The sequence below is a fragment of the Tarenaya hassleriana genome, unplaced genomic scaffold (genome assembly GCF_000463585.1).
Source record: "Tarenaya hassleriana unplaced genomic scaffold, ASM46358v1 Cleome29, whole genome shotgun sequence".
NCBI classification, from domain to species: Eukaryota; Viridiplantae; Streptophyta; class Magnoliopsida; order Brassicales; family Cleomaceae; genus Tarenaya; species Tarenaya hassleriana.
In genome coordinates this window covers 140,938-160,627 of record NW_010966092.1, presented here as the reverse complement: position 1 = coordinate 160,627, position 19,690 = coordinate 140,938, and the positions used below count along the sequence as shown (strand labels likewise).

At 37.6% G+C, this 19,690-nt stretch overlaps 1 protein-coding gene across 3 annotated transcripts; it reads left to right on the top strand.

Annotated features, from left to right (window-relative positions):
* The first annotated feature begins 6,742 nt into the window (after positions 1-6,742).
* LOC104818163 (ferric reduction oxidase 4) lies at positions 6,743-19,442 on the top strand. Of its 3 annotated transcripts, none has more exons than XM_019203059.1 (8): positions 6,743-6,911; positions 16,275-16,371; positions 16,622-16,800; positions 16,890-17,124; positions 17,392-17,719; positions 17,913-18,150; positions 18,450-19,174; positions 19,300-19,442. In XM_019203059.1, the coding sequence occupies exons 1-8, from the start codon at positions 6,757-6,759 to the stop codon at positions 19,440-19,442; spliced, it is 2,100 nt and encodes a 699-aa protein (XP_019058604.1). In that variant the 5' UTR covers positions 6,743-6,756. The 3 variants fall into 3 exon arrangements, with proteins under 3 accessions (XP_019058604.1, XP_019058603.1, XP_010545917.1); XM_019203058.1 differs by having other exon boundaries at positions 16,275-16,379; positions 16,615-16,797; positions 16,878-17,124; XM_010547615.1 differs by having other exon boundaries at positions 16,275-16,379; positions 16,615-16,800.
* The last annotated feature ends 248 nt before the right edge of the window (positions 19,443-19,690 follow it).

Below are 19,690 nucleotides of genomic sequence, written 5' to 3'. Positions count from 1 at the left end.
CTTCCATGTCTGTTCCCTTCACATTTCTCACTCAGACCGAGTCAACACTTGGATGCTATAGATACATTCAACTAGTGCACAACTATACCCTTTTCTGTTGAATTATTGTTGTTGCCAATGCATTCAGTCATGCGTTGCTGATTGTTTCGCTACGAAAATCAAGATTCGCATAGCATTTGGCCTTTCGGAACTCAAAAGACATGGATAGATCACAAAGACTTTACAAGAACATAAATATAAACGAATGACATAACAACGGACGACACTTCTGGCAGTATCTCAGCAAGCCCGGAATCACTACTCATCGCTTCTTACGAATTGGTATTACATAGAGAGTCTCTCCAATAATATATTCTGAGGTTTTTATTACCATTTGTATCCCCTATCCGGGTGTTTATTACCATTTATTTTGGATTATTCCACTCGGAAAAACCGTTTTCTCGTGGGTTTTTCTGTTTGTATTCGGCTAACACCGAATGTAATTTTTTATATACAATATAATTTGCATTTAATAAAAAAACCTCGTATTAGCAGAGGATAGCTGGCGGACATCGACGGGGAAACTTCAAGTCGCAGAGCTATCATTGATACACTCCTGAAAATGTATTTTTTTTAATCAAATTCTACACTCCAATTGTGGTAAAATGACTCATATAACCCTACATAAAAAATTCTAAATACCCTAACGCATTTTAAATAAAAAACGTGTAGAAGGTCTGACATATCGAAAAATGTATACGGTTGTTTTATTATCTGTCAAAATCAATTTATTATGACTTGTTTAGAATTCACAAATCGAAAAAAATATCTATGTAAAACGTGTATATTGTCGATATTTCTTCAAGAGGCGATAAATATATACTAATTATGTCAATAGAAAGAGTTTTAGATCACCAATAACAATTTTATTAAAAACTTGGTACATTTTTTGACATGTAGCACTAAATGTGTATTAACCCTATATAAACACATTCAACCATATTAAATGAAATGCACCAAAATATTAAATTTGTTGAAAATATTAATGTAAACCGATTATTATCACTTAATTGGCAGACTTTCATCATCATTTGACAAAATCCAGTCAAAATTCACGATCTTTTAACAATTTTATAAGAATTCATTGGTGTCAAATAAGTCGTAATAAAATTGTAAATATTTGATTGTGGCTGATTTCTGAGACAAAACGCCGTTTTTTTTCTTGGTTGGGTCATTTTTATTTGGTCAAAATTGCTACTCTTTTTTTGCCACTTTTGTTTATATTATATACGACTTTCTATATTTGTTTTTTAAGCACAAAATCGATTTTAGACGAATTTCGTCACAAATACTTCTCCAAATGTTTATCATTTGACACACAATTGTCAGATTTTTAAATAATTCGCGTTTTAATTTGTTCATGTGGTCTTTATTAATTAATTTCGATATTCATCTTTTTTTGACATAAGTTTAAACTCAGACGAATTCGGTCACAATTACTACTACTTTTTTTTTTGTCATAATTACAACTATTTCTTTGTAAATTTTTTTTACAATATTTATGACTTTCTGTATTCTTTTGATTTCTATCTCAACATCTTTTTTTTTTATGATTTTTAATTTCTAAATCACCGTAAAAAACGATATTTTTTTATTTATTATTTATTATTATTATTATTATAAAAGGTTTTTTTTCTCATGTGATACGAGTTCATTTCATTAAGGGCAGCATAGACTTTTTCAGTTTTTTTAAGAGTAATATTGTTTTTTGATAATTATTTATGTTTTTTTGGGTGTATCGTTGATAAACGTGGTGTAGTGCTAAAGTTTGCCCCATGGACGTGTCACGGATGTAGGCTCGGACACAGACGGACAGGGGATTGAAGAAGAAACACGGCCCAAGCCTGTAAGCCAAATTCCCTTGTACTTACGCTGAGTTTTCTTCTTTTGGACCCAAGGCCCGATCGATTCTTGTTATCATCATCCGCCAATCACAATGGCCACACTCCAGAGACACATGCGACAACATGTGTCTCGATCCCTTGCATGAAACTATCTTAGGCGAACCCAACAGTTGGTGGCCTAGTGGCGGAGAGGTGACAAAGTCATCCTCAAGATCTTGGGTTCGATTCCACTGGTGGAGAGGTGACAAAGTCATCGTCAAGGTCATGGCAACCAAAAAAAACTTTCCTTCGTATGCCTTTTTTGTTTCCTATTTTTCATTATTGTCATCCCTATCATTTCCATTTTCTGTATCTTCATTTCCTTTGTTATTTTCCAACATCTTCTGCATATATGTATGCGACATGATGACAATAAATTTTAAGCCTCTTCTTTACAAATCAAAATCTCCACTCTTCAGTCTTCATTGTCTCTTTGGTCTGATTTTCTATACCTTGAACTCAGCAAGCACACAAACAAACTATAGCAACCCATTTAATTGACAAAATCTTAATCTAGCTCCGTATAAGGGGGCGACTGGTTGCACCGCCGCCACCCACAAACGGAGCGGTTGCGATTTCCGGCGGTTGCGGGCGATTGAAAAACTGACTGGTTGAACCGCAACCAACCGCAACCGCAACCAAACTTGTGTTTTCTAATCGCAGCTTCCAACTTGCATTTTGGTAGCGGTTTCCGGCGTTTTGACAAAAAAACTAAAATATTTTTATTAGAAATTATATAAAACATTAATATATATATTGGTGATGATTTTGTTTAGTGTTATGATTTGATATTATTTTTTAGTATTATATTTTAATAAAAAAAATATAATAGTATAATTTTTAAGTTTAATAATGATTATTTTTAATAATTTTTATAATAAAATTATTTTTTTACTTAAAAATAAATTAAATTGATAATATTTCTAACTACACCCACCCGCAATCGCTACCAACAGCAACTTCTCAACCAGTCAGTACTAATCATTTATAATCGCTATCAAACGTTCTGAAAACGCTGCCACCCGCAACCGCAACCGCTGCGGTACAACCAATCGAACCCTAAGAAGATGAATGTAAAAATGTTTAGTATCTGTTATACATCATTGTTGAATAAAGATTGCAGTTAATTGAAAATTATTTGTAAAGACTATTTTATACTGTAGTTTGAATTATACTTACCGTATAATTAGAGAATACGGGAAATAAATTTTTTTTTACAGAGATAGAAAACTTTATGTCCCTTATAGCATAGAATTAACAATTATACATTCAACTATAAGATCATTCACAGTGCATTTCACTGACTTGTAAATAAATGTTAGTATATCAATCTTCCATATTCGAATTCATACTATCTTGCTCAACCATATTACACTTCACTATAATTAGGGTTTCGAGTTTCTTCACACCACCTTTTTGAAAGCCAATCCGGCAAGCCTGGGAGGTTTGTTCAGGACGACGGAATTTTTGGGAATCACACCGAGTATTGAAATGTGATTGAGGAAGAACAAATCGAAGAACAATTTGTCCTTGTACCGAAAAACAAACTAAAGAGGGAAACGAGCAAACCGAACGAACATAAACCGGCCATAACCGGACGTTTTCTTGGCATCTAGGTCCGAGTGGTCTAAGCGCTTATAGCTCAAGTGAGAAAATTTCCATAGATTCGGTTGTAATATCTCTAAAGTCTAGAGGTAAAACAATTATCAGTTTACTGTTTAAAAATGTATCCGCCAATAAGAATCGATTTCAAATCCAATTATCCGAATCCAAACTCGATTTTTATATATTTTTTAACACTATGATTAGATGTCAATCTCATAAATTATTTGGACACTCGGAATTTCAAAATTATTAGATTATTTACATACTCAGAATTTCAAAATTTATGCCCAGTCCTACTGCAACTAGGGATATCAAAATGAGCTGGTTCATGAGGAAGTTCGCGAGCCAACCTATATTTTTCCGATTTTGGTTGAGAAATTTTGAGCCCGAAAAAAAAACGAGTCAAACGAGCTAGCTCGCCACGAACTCAGCTCCTGGTGAGCCAGAAAAAAATTAATTTATTGTTTTAATACTTTCAAATAATTTTAAAAACGATTTATCAAATTTAAATATTTTTTTATTACTTTAAAATATATTAATTATTATTATTTTAATTATTTTATAATTTTTTTATTATATTTAATATTTTTTTATTTTTTCTGGCTCGTGAACTCGAGCGATTTGGTCTGAGCCTTGATTTTTTGGCCCGAATAAAAATAAACTTAATGAGGTGGGCTGAAAATGAGTTGGTTCGTAACGGACTGGTCCGATTTAGTCTGAGACGGCTCGTTTGACATCCCTAACTGCAATTCTGCTGGCTCCTCCGTTGTTAAATTGACGTGTTTTTTCTTCTTTATTTCGGTTGGGCTCTTATTTGCATGTGCTAATCATTATTGATTGGCCTCTAACTGTGACGCTCAGAACTGAATGCGGTGGTCCATATATATTTCATTTACGAACAAAGGTAATTATTATTCGCCAAATATCGTAATTAAAGGTTCGCAACTGATATCACAAAAAGGGTTAGGAAATACTGTTTTCCAAGAAAAAAATCGCATATAAAAATACCTGAACTTTTACAAAAATCCTAAATAAATACCTGAACTATAAAATTCCTAAATAAATACCTGAATTTTTCAAAACTTTCATATAAATACCCAAATTTTTAGAAATTTACCAAATGAAACCAAAATCCATTAACGCCGTTAAACTTATAACAGAATCTATCGATAATTAATAATTTAACCGTCAACGAATATTGTTTTATTTGGTAAATTTTTAAAAGTTTGGATATTTATGTGAAAGTTTTGAAAAGTTCAGATATTCATTGAAAATTTTTAGTTCAAATATTTATTTAAGATTTTTATAAAAATTCAGGTTTTTATATGGAATTTTCTCTTTCCTAAATTTTTTATTTATGTGTCGTACTGCTGCTGTACTTCTCTTTCAGGCTTTAGTCAACTGTACTTCAATTTGTAATCTGAAATGTCAGAATGTACTTCCGTATCTCATTACAAAAGTCAACTCTACCATTTCGATTATTTTGTAAAATATATCTTCTTCGCTTCATTGTGTTTGATATATTTTCATGAAATTTTCTGTTTGCTAGAAATGTAGTTCAATCTTTCACAAAACGTATATTTTCATGAAATTACCTGTTTACAGTAACGATTTTGTTATTGAATATAAATATCCATCTTTAGGTTATCTAGTGGTAAGAGAACTTGTAAAATATGTTTTTATTTTGGATTTAAATCCAAGTGTTGAAAAGGTATTCACCTGAATTTTTCTTTTCTTCAAAAAGATGTTGTTGGACCGAAAATCTGATAAACTTTTACATTATAAAAAAAATGCAATAAAGATGAGTAAAACTATGCATTATCAATTTTTTTCATAGGATACAATCCTCAAGTCTCCATACAGATGTCATTTTTCTTGAAATAATTTATATGTCTGTATAATGAAGTTGTTTTTCTTCCTCATTTCATTTTTGCATTCACGAATCCATGACGTACGTTGATGTATAATTTTTTTTTATTGTAGCATAAATTATAGGAAGAATATGATATATTGTCTTATCTTGAATGAAATTCTTAGTATTTCATATACGGTTAGGGCACGAAAACAGATACAATTACACAATTGGAATTTTAAACAAATTCCCAATTTGTCAAATTGATCGAAGTTTTAAAATTAATCGGAAACGTCAGTTTCTTTCCATCCCAAGAAACCGTTAAAAGTATAAAAAAGTTTCCCTTGAATATGTAAAACAAAAGACATTTCATCTGATTGATACCATTTTATCCATGCATGAATCACGCCTCTTTTCCCCCTCAGAATATCACAATTTGATAATATCGTCATGAATATACAACTAACTTGTATATATATAATTGCGCGTATGATGATGCTATTGATTTCGTGTCTCCGATGATACATGTGGGAACATTACAATATTACGAATTATGTCCAAATCCGGTACGACACTTTCAGATGTACATCTAAGCATAATCGGCATTACATTTATGGCATATTTTATTTAGGGTAAAACCTATAGAAATTCCTACACTTGTAGAATGGTGGAAATAAATTTCTAAACTTTTTCGGTTAACAAATTTATTTTCAAACTTGCAAAATGTTTTATTAGAATTCTTAAACTTGTAAAATATGGTATTATAATTCTCAAACTTGTTAATAGGTTTGTTAATAGGTGTTAGAAAAAATTTTGGTGATTTTGATCAATAAATCAGTTTGGGAATTATAATGATCACATTTTACAAATTTATAGATATATTTATGGAACAAAAAATTTAGAATTAGTTTTACACCATTTTACAACCTTTTATTTATTTATGTATATACATGCATTTGGATGTGCTGTCGGCCACGAACTATCAAAAGATATGAATGTAAACAATGATACATGTAGTTAAAGACAGTGTATACTTGAATATATACACACACAAAGATTTATATTTGTAATATACATATATCAATATTGGCATGTGCCATCGTGTGGTTTCAACCGAATCCTAAATTACATATTTGGAAAATAAAAAAGGTTCTGATCAGTAATGTTTTCCTTTTTCTTTTCCTTCCAGTAACTGTCGTTCAGATTTTAGACTTTTAAAATCTCAAATATCTATAATAATGCCATTGTCCATTAGGTCAAACTAGCACACTTCCTCTATAAATACTGAATCTCAACGTTAACAGAACACCAGGAATGCATACAAACATACGCTTATACATACATCCATAAATAGACACATATTTCGGTGAAAAGAAAATGGGAACCACAAGGAGCATAATGAAGATGATATTTGCGGTTATGTTTATTGGATGGATTTTCGTTTGGATAATGATTCCAACAAAGGTATTCAAGTATAATTGGACACCCAAGCTTGCAAAGCACCTCAACACGACCTACTTTGGTCCCCAAGGTTTCTTCTCTCTCTCTCTCTCTCTCTCTCTCTCTCTCTCTCTCTCTCTCAGTTATTCTCTGTCCTAATTTCTTGGGGATTACTGAGTTTAAATCCTAGTTTCCGTGTCGTTTTGCTCTTTAATATGTTTTTGTGTTTGTGACGTAACTAACAAGGAATCTTTATGCATAGGCACTAATATTGTTGAAAAAGTTGAACCCTCAAAGAGTAATGCGGAAAACTAATCAGTTCTATTCACTTGAGAAAGATAGTCAAGTACAACTCACTTTTTGTTGTAAGAATCGTACTTACTACACACACCCGAAACTCCCCCTGAGTTTCTTCCCCTCTCACAATGAATTCTACTGATCAAAAAACCTCACCACATAAATCACTCACCAGAGAGAAGAGATTTGCCCAATCGGTCTCCCTCTCAGACTCGCACTCACCAGATAATGAGAACACACTCACTTAACAAAATAGACTTAGAAATTATGCTCCTTCTCTCTGCACCGATCTGCAACTTGTGTCTTCTTTATATAGGCTCCTCCCTTAGCCTCAGATCTCCACGAATTGATTTGATAGACTTCTCCTTGATTCTTGTTGGTTTCGTGTCTATCTTCAAGATCTCATCTTTATCTCTTCAGCTTGACTCTATCTCTTCAGCTTTGACTTCATCTGAATCTTGTCAGTTGCATCTCAGATATCTTCGAGTTTGATCTTTGCCGAATCTTTCTCCTGAAATCTCTCAAAGTTTGTTGGACCTGCAACAAACTTTCAACAACCCAAGATACGTGCAAATATATGCACTAACAATCTCCCCCTTGTTGGTTATTTCAGATCATGCACACAATTGTAAATCCTTCATCAAATTCCAACAAGCTAGAGTCGTTACACACTAAACTTCAAGTCATCAAAAACACATAGAGTCATCGCATACGCACATAAGTTCAGATCATTAGTATAAGAGAAAAAAAAACATCAGAATCGATCAGATGAGTCCTCCGATGAACTCTTGACCCTCTTAACTTTCTTGATTGTTCCTGACTTCTTCGAGGTTTCTGCTTTCCGTGGAGTTTGTTTGGGCATCTCAGGCTCTTCTTCTTCTTCTTCCTCCGAATCTTCTTCTTCTGAGTATAGATCTCCTTCTGCTTCCTCAATTTCTCCCCCTGTGGGCATGAACGAAATAATCAACAAACAAGTTTATCCAGTTGAGGAATACCTGATTGAATAATGAGCACATTACTCAGAGTTGCTTCCACAAATTCATGGACTGATGCACGAATCTTCTGGCAGTGTGTTGCCTGCTTCCTTAGACCGAGTTCCATCTTGATCAGAGCCTTTTCTGCGTCCTTGAGTGTCTCCAGCATCTTCTTGAAGTCCTTCTTACCTTTTCCCTTCTTCCTTTTGATTCTTGACTCAACTACTAGAGGTTTTTGAACAACCTCAGTGTTCTCCTTTGGATCAATGAGTTCAGGGCACTGCTTGATGAGTATACTTTGAATCAAGCAAGGATAGGGTAACCTGAACCTTGCTCTGAAGTTCAGTGCTCTATCCAGAATGTGATCAAAGATCATACTTCCATAATTGATCTTGATTCCCTTCTTCACGCAGTAGATGAGTATCGCCAATCTCTTGTGGATCAGACTCGATCGCTGAGTTGGTAACCAGTTGGATCTGGCGATCTTGAACAGAACTGAAGATTCAAAATTCAGGTCTACTGGTGCTATCTCTTCTTTCCTCTTCTCGTCATAGCTATCAGTGAGAGCTATTTCCAGTTCCTTCTGATCAATCTCTCTATCCAGTTCGTCCATGGTTGCCACCACTGTGTTCTTCAATCCTAAGAACTTATTGATCACTGCTGGAGAGAAGTGTAGGATCTTTCCCCGTATGTACACTCGATGGTACATCGGATCTCCCGCCCTCACAATCTTCTTCGAGATGTTAGCATAGAATTCCTTGATCAGAATTTTGCTGTGTGGGCAAGCATATGTGACAGTTTCTTCTAGTCCTAGACTCTCTAGGAAGTCCCAAATCCCTTGCTCTTTGAAATTGCTGACATTTACATTTCTCTCAACAATTGTGTTGAGGTTCTTCATGTCATTGAATCTTTGTTCGGACTTTTCATCAACAAAGTGATGAGACATGCAGAGGCTTGCCAGTAGCTCCTCATCTTCTGATCCAGAAGGTGAACTGGGTGGTTCCTTTTCTTCCTGAATTTTCTTCTTCCCCTTCCTCTTCTCCTTTCTGTATTCCTCAGAGACTTTTGAGGATTTTGCTGGGGGCATATGTTTTGCAGCTTCACCTTTCCTTTTCACAGCTTTCTTAGGGGTCTTTTGCTCAGAAATCACCAAACTTGGTTGTGATTTCATCTTCCTTGGGATTTTCTTGACAGGGCTTTTGACAGTTTTCACTGATTTTGTTGCTACTTGAGATCGGGTCCTCGCTCTTTGTTCAGTAACAACTCGTGTATCAAGGCCCTTTCCCTTTTTCTCAATAACCTTGGCCTTGGCCTTCTTCTGCTCAACTCTGGAATCCACTTCAACTCCATCATCTTCTTTTGGTTTGAGCACCTCCGTCTCTGTTGCTGAGTCCGCAACAACTTCCAGTTCAGCATCATCCTTGGATTTTTCTTGCCCTAACTGTTCAGAGGGCAGTTCATCCATTCGTTTGGATGTGTCACCCACATCCTTCCTAGATTCTTTATGCTGAACACTCATGTCCTTATCAAAATCTACTCTCCTTTTTGCTCCTTTTCTAATCAGCCTAGGTTCACTATCCGAGCTCACATCTAGTTCGTCAGTAGGGTAGACAAAAAGATCATCGAGCTTACCCGAATCAGCTTGTTCTGGAGGCAGTGAAGTTTGTAGATCTTTATCTTCGATCTTAGTTGTTTCTTGCTGTGGTTCTTCGGGTATCTCCGCTTCTTGCGTCTTTTCTTCTGGACTTTCGAGTTCTTGGATCTCTTCGCCCATTTTATCTTCCTTGCTATTGCGAAGAATCTCCCTCGGATTTCGGCGAGATTCTTCTGATGGGTTCTCTTCTGGATCTTCTTCAGCACTCACAAACGAGTTTGAAGATTCTTCTTTCCTGGGTTCACTCGATTTTCCTTCTCTAGATGAACCTTCCTCTGAGTCAAGGTGATGATCCTCACTCTTTTCTTCTCTCTTTTCTTTTGGATCCATGCTGAGACTGAATCTAGGGATTTTATTCTCTCTTCGTTACTCTCTGTTGGACCTCACACTCGTGCGAATCAACTTCCCAGATTTTAGGGTTCTTCAGCTCCAGAACTTCGCAGGGATAGAGAGAGAAACACCTCTTTTTATTGTGGGCAAAGAGTTTGTTTTGGGAATCTCTGATTTTTCGGATCCCACTTCCCCATAACCGAACATTTACTCAACCACTCACATCAATCTTTTCAAAAATAACGTTTAAAAAAATAAATGAAACAGAAATCCGTTACGCAACAACTTACGATTTTAACACCAAAGGAATTCATTCTTTCGTACCTTAGTTCGCAGTATATCCAGTTGAGTCAGTGACACCTCACGCTTCGTCCAGTGCATACTTCACGAACCATGGATACATTTTTCTCGTATTTTTCTCTTTCATCCGCCTGAACTTCTAGGACGTTGTGTCCGTTCATACTGTTTCACCACTTAAGTCCAGCCTATCTCTCTTGGATATACTCTTGTAAGAGCTAACTTACAGCGGAGTATGATGAATCATTGTCATCAGACCTTAGACCGCTTGATACACGAGTTGTTACTGAATAAAGAGCGAGGACCCGATCTCAAGTAGCAACAAAATCAGTGAAAACTGTCAAAAGCCCTGTCAAGAAAATCCCAAGGAAGATGAAATCACAACCAAGTTTGGTGATTTCTGAGCAAAAGACCCCTAAGAAAGCTGTGAAAAGGAAAGGTGAAGCTGCAAAACATATGCCCCCAGCAAAATCCTCAAAAGTCTCTGAGGAATACAGAAAGGAGAAGAGGAAGGGGAAGAAGAAAATTCAGGAAGAAAAGGAACCACCCAGTTCACCTTCTGGATCAGAAGATGAGGAGCTACTGGCAAGCCTCTGCATGTCTCATCACTTTGTTGATGAAAAGTCCGAACAAAGATTCAATGACATGAAGAACCTCAACACAATTGTTGAGAGAAATGTAAATGTCAGCAATTTCAAAGAATGAGTCGGGAGAAGTAGTTCGCAATAAAGCCAGGTTAGTTGCCCAAGGTTACACTCAAGTTGAAGGTATTGACTTCGATGAAACTTTTGCACCCGTTGCTCGACTAGAGTCTATTAGATTGCTGTTTGGCATTGCGTGTTATCTTGGTTTTAAGTTGTTTCAGATGGATGTCAAGAGTGCATTTCTCAATGGTGTGATCCAAGAAGAAGTGTACGTCGAACAACCTGCTGGTTTTGAGGATCCACATTTTCCCACTCACGTGTACAGATTAAAGAAAGCTCTCTACGGGTTAAAACAAGCCCCTCGGGCATGGTATGAACGATTAGCCAGCTTTCTACTCGAGAACGGCTACAAAAGAGGGGGAGTAGACAAAACGTTGTTTATCCATAATTCGGATGATGTACTATTAGTAGTACAAATCTATGTGGATGATATCGTGTTTGGGTCTACATCACAGTCAAAGGTCGACTGGTTTGTTCAGACAATGACTGCTGAGTTTGAGATGAGTATGTTTGGAGAACTCAGTTACTTTCTGGGACTACAAGTCAAGCAAGACAAAGATGGAATCTTCGTCTCTCAAGAGAAATATGCTCGGAATCTGGTGAAAAGATTTGAACTTGACACGAGCAAATCAGCACGTACCCCCATGTCCACAACCACCAAGTTGACCAAAGATGACGAAGGAGAAGATGTTGATCCAAAACTCTATAGGAGTATGATCGGGAGTCTACTGTATTTAACCGCAAGTAGACCTGACTTGTGAAGAAACATCCTCCTGATGTGCTCTTTCGATCATCCGTATTTCCTCCCCAATCTGCATCACAGTATCCTACTAGATGCGTACTCGTATCCTTTGTGTAATGTAGCCCATAATCAACTGTGCCTTTGATATACTTGATTACCCTTTTTACCGCTAGAAGGTGAGACTTCTTAGGCTTTGCTTGATATCTGGCACATATGCCCACACTTAAACACAAGTCAGGTCTACTTGCGGTTAAATACAGTAGACTCCCGATCATACTCCTATAGAGTTTTGGATCAACATCCCGTAGAGAGCTTTCTTTAATCTGTACACGTGAGTGGGAAAATGTGGATCCTCAAAACCCGCAGGTTGTTCGACGTACACTTCTTCTTGGATCACACCATTGAGAAATGCACTCTTGACATCCATCTGAAACAACTTAAAACCAAGATAACACGCAATGCCAAACATCAATCTAATAGACTCTAGTCGAGCAACGGGTGCAAAAGTTTCATCGAAGTCAATACCTTCAACTTGAGTGTAACCTTGGGCAACTAACCTGGCTTTATTGCGAACTACTTCTCCCGACTCATTCGTTTTGTTTTTGAAAATCCATTTCGTTCCAATCACATTAATGTGATCTGGTCGGGGAACAAGATACCACACATCATTCCTCACAAATTGCTCCAGCTCATCATGCATTGCCTTTACCCAGAATTCGTCCTTCAGTGCTTCATCCACTCGAGAAGGTTCATTCTGCGAAGAGAAACACACAAAACGCACCATATCTTGGTAATTTATCCTCTTACCTCGTGTACGCATGGGATCGAGTACATTTCCTATCACATCATCTTCAGAATGATTCCTGTGAACTGTAGGTGTAGGATCAATTTCCAGATCTTCCTCTTCCTTGTTCTCAAGTTCTGCATTGTCACTCTGTTCTTCTACCGAGTGCTCACTGGGAACATCGTGAAGTAATTTCGGCGGGACTTCACTCGGATCTGCGCTGTGTTCCTCATCAAAAACAACATTAGCTGATTCCATAATCGTTTTAGTGCGCAAATTGTATACTCGATAGGCAGCAGAATTCATTGCGTAACCCAGGAACATACCTTCATCACTTTTGGCATCGAACTTTCCTCTGTATTCTCTATCATTCAACACAAAACATCGACAACCAAATATATGAATAAACTTCAGAGGAGGTGTCTTACCTTTCCATATTTCATATGGAGTTTTGGCCGTCCCTGGTCTGATATGGATGCGGTTGACAAGGTAGCATGCCGTACTTACCGCTTCTGCCCAGAAACGTTTCGCAACATTTCTTGCATGTAACATTGTTCTCGCCATTTCTTGCAGTGTCCTATTCTTCCTTTCAACCACTCCATTTTGTTGTGGAGTTTTCGGTGCAGAATATTCGTGGACAATTCCATATTTGTTGCAGAATTCTGTAAACTGTTCATTTTCAAATTCACGCCCATGATCACTCCGAATTCTCTGAACTGGGACCAATGCAGACGGAGAGTCTTGGAGGAAAGAGGTATGTGTTTGTATGTGTTGATGATTTCTCACGTTTTACTTGGGTCAGGTTCTTAAGAGAGAAGTCAGAAACATTGGGTGCATTCGAACACTTATGGCTGCAACTCCGAAATGGAAAAGGAAGTGTTCAGAGAATTCGGAGTGATCATGGGCGTGAATTTGAAAATGAACAGTTCACTTCTCACTTTGATTGCTTTCGTCAGGATTTACCCAAGTGTAGCAATTACTTGGAGTTCTTTTTCCTGTCAACACACAATTTTCAAGAGAATTCGTAACAACACAAGCATCTTTAGTGAAATTTACCTGAAATCCAGAGTCACACAGTTGACTGATGCTTATGAGGTTTGCCTTGAGTCCTTGGACAACATTGACATCTGTAAGTTTGGGCAGTCCTGATGCATCCAGATTTCCTTTGCCCAAGATCTTTCCTTTTCTTCCATCTCCAAATGTCACGTTTCCTCCTTTGAGATTTTCTTCAAATGTCGACAACATACTGACATCTCCTGTCATATGACGTGAGCATCCACTGTCAAAATACCACCGTTGTTCACTTGACTTCAGTTCAGAAGTGTATGCCACATTACACCTCGAGATATCTTTTCTTCTCCATACTTGCCTCCATCTCAGGGTGGGTGGTACCTGATAATTTTGCCAGTAGTAGCAATTCATTCTGATGTGACCTCTTTTTCCACAGTAGAAACAAGTGCGATGTTCACGATAGTTTTGTGATCTTTGTCTTGGATACAGATCAATCTTGATCTTTGGAGTCTGTTGTACTTGTGAGATCACTTCATCTCCAAGTTTTCCTCCTGAAACAAAGTTCCCTACTTTGTTTTCACTTCCTCCGATATATCCAAGCCCAGTATGTCCAGAATCTGTTCGCCCAATTGTCAATAAATGATCCAATTTTGCGGTGCCATTTCCAAGCATTCTCACATTCTTCATGGTACCTTCCAGTTGATTCTGTAAAACGAGAATCTTCTCCTCTTTCTCCTGTAGTTGCTTCTTCAAATGATCAACTTCTGACACTTTTGTATCCAACTGTTTCTTGATTTCCAGAATCTTTGCCTCATTCTCCTTCTGTTCTTTGATCAATCTTGTATTGATGTCATACAACCTTGTCATATCCTTGTACAAATCTTCTTCGGATATCTCTTCTTCAGTCTCTTCAATGATTCCAATGAATGCCACAAAATTTGACATCTCTTCTCCACTTTCTTCATCAGACTCGGTTTCAATCTCTTCATGAGTAATCAGAGATTTACCTCTTGTTTTTCCAAGTGCACACTCGTTCTTTGTGTGTCCATATCCTTTGCACTCATAACATTGAATATCCTTCAGATTTTTTAACATTGCCTCTCTCTTGGCAATGCTAGGACATTCAGCCTTCCAGTGACCTGCTCCCTGGCATTCCAGACATTTTCCAGAATGTCTTGATTCTGCTTTGCCAGTGAAACCCGGTTTTTTCTTAAAAAACCGGTTGAATTTTTTCACAATCATCGCCATGTCTTCCTCCAGTGACACTTGGCTGGGAGCCTCAGATGATTCTGGAACATGAAGTGCCAGACCCTTGTTTGGAGTCACTCCTCTTGGCTTTTCATATAGTTCCAGTTCTAACTCGTGAGCAGCAAAAGCCCCAACTGTCTCTTTGAAACTGATAGTATCCACATTGTTTACCATAGTAAAAGCAGATTTATGAGACATAAACTTTTTGGGTAAGCTTACCAGGAGTTTTGCCACCAGTTGTTTATCTCGATAGGTCTTTCCGAGGACCTCTGCTTCGTTTGCTAGCGCATTCAGCCTGCCACAAAATTCCTTGACGCTCTCGTTTTCTCCCATTTGAAGCATATTAAACTGATGCTTGATTAGATCTCTCCTTGTGCGCTTGACACTTGATGTTCCTTCATGAATCAACTCAAGCGCATCCCAGGCTTCTTTTGCTGATTTGCACCCTTGAATTTGCTTAAACTCATCCTTGTCAACTGTATTGAAAATGATAGTTATGGCTTTTGAGTTCAGTGCTGATGCTCGCTTTTCTGAGGGTGTCCACTCAGATCTGGGTTTCAGAACCTCTTTTCCATCCTTCACATCGATTGGAGCACTCCAACCTTCCTCTACTGAACTCCAAGCATCTTCATCAATTCCTTTGATGAGATTCATAGTTTTCACTTTCCAAAAACTATAATTCTCGGAATCGAGAATTGTGGATCTTCCCAGAGACTGAAACTCTTTGAGTGAGTCCATATTGACTCTTCAACACGTACACTGATATGAGAGGCTCTTTCGCCTACGATCAGTGACCAGCTCTGATACCAATTGAAAAAGTTGAACCCTCAAAGAGTAATGCGGAAAACTAATCAGTTCTATTCACTTGAGAAAGATAGTCAAGTACAACTCACTTTTTGTTGTAAGAATCGTACTTACTACACACACCCGAAACTCCCCCTGAGTTTCTTCCCCTCTCACAATGAATTCTACTGATCAAAAAACCTCACCACATAAATCACTCACCAGAGAGAAGAGATTTGCCCAATCGGTCTCCCTCTCAGACTCGCACTCACCAGATAATGAGAACACACTCACTTAACAAAATAGACTTAGAAATTATGCTCCTTCTCTCTGCACCGATCTGCAACTTGTGTCTTCTTTATATAGGCTCCTCCCTTAGCCTCAGATCTCCACGAATTGATTTGATAGACTTCTCCTTGATTCTTGTTGGTTTCGTGTCTATCTTCAAGATCTCATCTTTATCTCTTCAGCTTGACTCTATCTCTTCAGCTTTGACTTCATCTGAATCTTGTCAGTTGCATCTCAGATATCTTCGAGTTTGATCTTTGCCGAATCTTTCTCCTGAAATCTCTCAAAGTTTGTTGGACCTGCAACAAACTTTCAACAACCCAAGATACGTGCAAATATATGCACTAACAATTGTGCTCCTTACTGTTCCGATGATGTTAATTGCGGCTTTGAGTTGCGTTTATCTGCATATCCAGAAGAAATCTACGGACAATGGAACCGCAAACAGGTATACATACATGCACACATACACATATATAGATATTTGTGTGTGTACGCGCGCGCATGACTGCTATTTTTCCATTATTGTGTTTAGTGAAAGATGTATAATTTAAGGTGCAGTTGGATAACGAAATCTTGTGGGCTAATAGTAAGAAACCGAACACAAATTGCAGTGATCAATATATACACATATATACATATATATATGTATACAGTAAAATCTTTTTTTGTTTAACTTGCAGGAGTAAGATATGTGAGGTTGTAGGGAAGATGAGGAGGCCGATGATGGTGATGAATCCTTTGGGAATAGTCACAGCGACAGAGTTTACGTTTTCCATTTTATTTGTGGCTCTTCTTGTTTGGTCTCTCGGCAATTACCTCTACATTAGCTATAACGTCCATCTTCACAATGACGACAATGCCAAAATGTAAGTAGTTCGTGTACGGAAACTTACATAACATAACCATGTAAATATATCCTATCCAATAGCATCTACGTCGGTTTTGAATATGGCAGATGGCAAGCCAAGTTCCGGAGCTTTGGACTAAGGACAGGATATGTAGGGCACATATGCTGGGCATTCTTGTTCTTTCCCGTGACAAGAGCTTCTACGATTCTGCCACTCGTTGGGTTGACGTCGGAGTCGAGCATCAAGTATCACATTTGGCTTGGTCATCTCTCCAACTTCCTCTTTCTGGTTCACACCGTCGTTTTCTTCATCTACTGGGGCATGATCGATAAGTTGATAGATGTCAGTACATCTCATTCTACTGTGAATATCAGTGCAGAAGTCATTATTTGATCGTTTTAGTTCTTAGAAATTATCTACACTCAACATGAATCTGTAACAAAGTTTAACACTGAATACTAAATTTAAGTGATTCATCAGTGATCTTTAGATTTTTTTTTTGTTGAACCGATCTCAAATCCTGGTCTCCTTTTAGAAGAGCAACTAAATTTAACATATAACTCAGATTTCGTAGAGTAGATTGTTTTATAATTGATTATATACGTGCAGGCGGTGCAATGGAACCCTACTTACGTGCCAAATTTAGCTGGAACTATAGCAATGTTGATCGGAATCGCAATGTGGGTGACAAGCTTAGGCTGGTTTAGGCGAAAGAAGTTCGAGCTCTTCTTCTACACTCACCATCTCTATGGACTCTACATAATCTTCTATGTGATCCATGTCGGAGACTCCTGGTTCTGCATGATCTTGCCTAACATCTTCCTCTTCTTCGTTGATCGCTATTTGAGATTCTTGCAGTCCACAAAAAGATCTAGGCTTGTCTGTGCACGGCTCTTGCCTTCAGACAGCCTCGAACTTACCTTCTCCAAATCCCCTGGTTCATCACTAATCCTTTGCGTTCACTTCATTGATAGATCATTTTATCACTTTGAAAGTGTTACATTTATTGTTAAATCCCCCCATTGATATGGTATTTTGATTACTACACGTTCAATATTTAGTTATATGCCATTGTTATCTAAGAGAAAAGAGTTTGATGTTTCCATTTGCTTTCATGGATTGGCTTGTAGGATTGCACTATAACCCGACGAGCATATTGTTTGTGCATGTCCCAAGCATTTCCAAGCTTCAATGGCACCCATTCACAGTAACTTCAAGCAGCAATTTGGAGAAAGACACAGTAAGTGTTGTCATCAGGAGACAAGGAAGTTGGACTCAGAAGCTCTTTAATCAAATATCTTCTTCGATCGATTCCCTTGAGGTTTCAACCGAGGGACCATACGGGCCTACGTCCTTTGACTTCTTGAAGTTTGTACTCCAGTGCCTGAAGTTTAATCCTGCATTCGTGACTATATTTCCGTTACAACTGTTTGTCTAAATCAGACAGCTTAAGAAGTTTTTCAAGGATTAGCTGGATCTGTCGAAATAAGTTCCTTAACAAATGTTCGGTATCTAATTCGATCAGTTCCTTAACCAATAAATGAAGTTGGAACAATTTTCTTGCAGAGGTTTACCATCATCTGTCTGTGTTCTCATGTGTTGTTTCGTCGATGACAACATGTATTGTCTCAATCTATTTCTCATGTCTTTGTCCTTGGCAACTGTAGGCATGACTCGCTAATCCTAGTGAGCGGAGGCAGCGGAATCACGCCATTCATTTCAGTTATCAGAGAAATCATCTTCCAGAGCCAAAACCGAAACACCAAACTACCAAACATTCTTCTCGTTTGCTCCTTTAAACACTACCAAGACCTTGCACTTTTGGACCTAATATTCCCAGTCTCAGGCATATCAATCTCCGACATATCTAAGTTGAATCTCCGGATCGAAGTCTATGTAACAAGAGAGGAGAAACAGACGATACCAGCCGAAGAACACAGACTCCTTCAAACAAAATGGTTCAAACCAAACTCTTTGGATTCGCCGATCTCCCCCATTCTTGGTCCAAACAACTTCCTCTGGCTCGGAGCAGTAATCGTGTCATCGTTCGCGATGTTTCTCTTTTTTACAGCGATTGTCACTCGCTATTACATATATCCGGTTGACCATAACAGCGGAAAGATCTATAATTTCTCTTACAGAGCTCTCTGGGACATGTTTCTGGGCTGTGTCTGCATTTTCATAGCCTCGAGCGCAGTTTTCTTGTGGCGCAAGAAACAGAATCGAACAGAGGATCAAGCTGTGAAGCAGATACAGAGCGTGGAGTTTCAAACGCCCACTTCTTCCCCGGCCTCGTGGTTCTACAGAGCTGAGAGGGAGCTTGAGAGTGTTCCTTATCAGTCTATAGTACAATCTACGAACATCCACTTCGGCTCCAAGCCCAATCTCAAGAGTAAGTCATGTATATATATACACACACACATATATATATATATATATGTATATGCTACCCAAAAATAAATAATATACGATGAAACGGATGATAAGGCATTAACAATTGATGGTACCGTTCCGCAGAGATTCTGTTTGAAGCAGAGAGTTCGGAAGACGTGGGAGTAATGGTGTGTGGGCCAAGAAAGATGAGACATGAGGTTGCAAGGATATGTGCCTCTGGTCTGTCTAAGAGCCTTCACTTCGAAGCAATCAGCTTTAATTGGTGATCATCTACGCCACGTAACATTGTTATTGTCTTTTTTATTCGTGGAAATGGACTTTTCATGTTTTAATAATTTGTTGCATGTATGTAACAAGCCTTGCGTGTGCTTTGATATAATCGGTGTATATTTTATTTTTTCAAAATTTGTAATGATATATACATTTCTAACTAATCTATTTTTTTTCAAAATTTGTTATAGAGTTTTTTTTTCTATACCATCCATTCAAGAAGCCGTATCAAAAATAATATACC

Bases quoted from the DNA above. Each gene is read 5' to 3' on its own strand.
- LOC104818163 (XM_019203058.1), top strand. From the start codon at position 6,757: ATGGGAACCACAAGGAGCATAATGAAGATGATATTTGCGGTTATGTTT. The intron at 6,912-16,274 runs TTTCTTCTCTCT...GCAAATATATGC, and splicing joins ACCTACTTTGGTCCCCAAGG to ACTAACAATTGTGCTCCTTA. The intron at 16,798-16,877 runs AATGTAAGTAGT...CTACGTCGGTTT, and splicing joins CACAATGACGACAATGCCAA to TGAATATGGCAGATGGCAAG.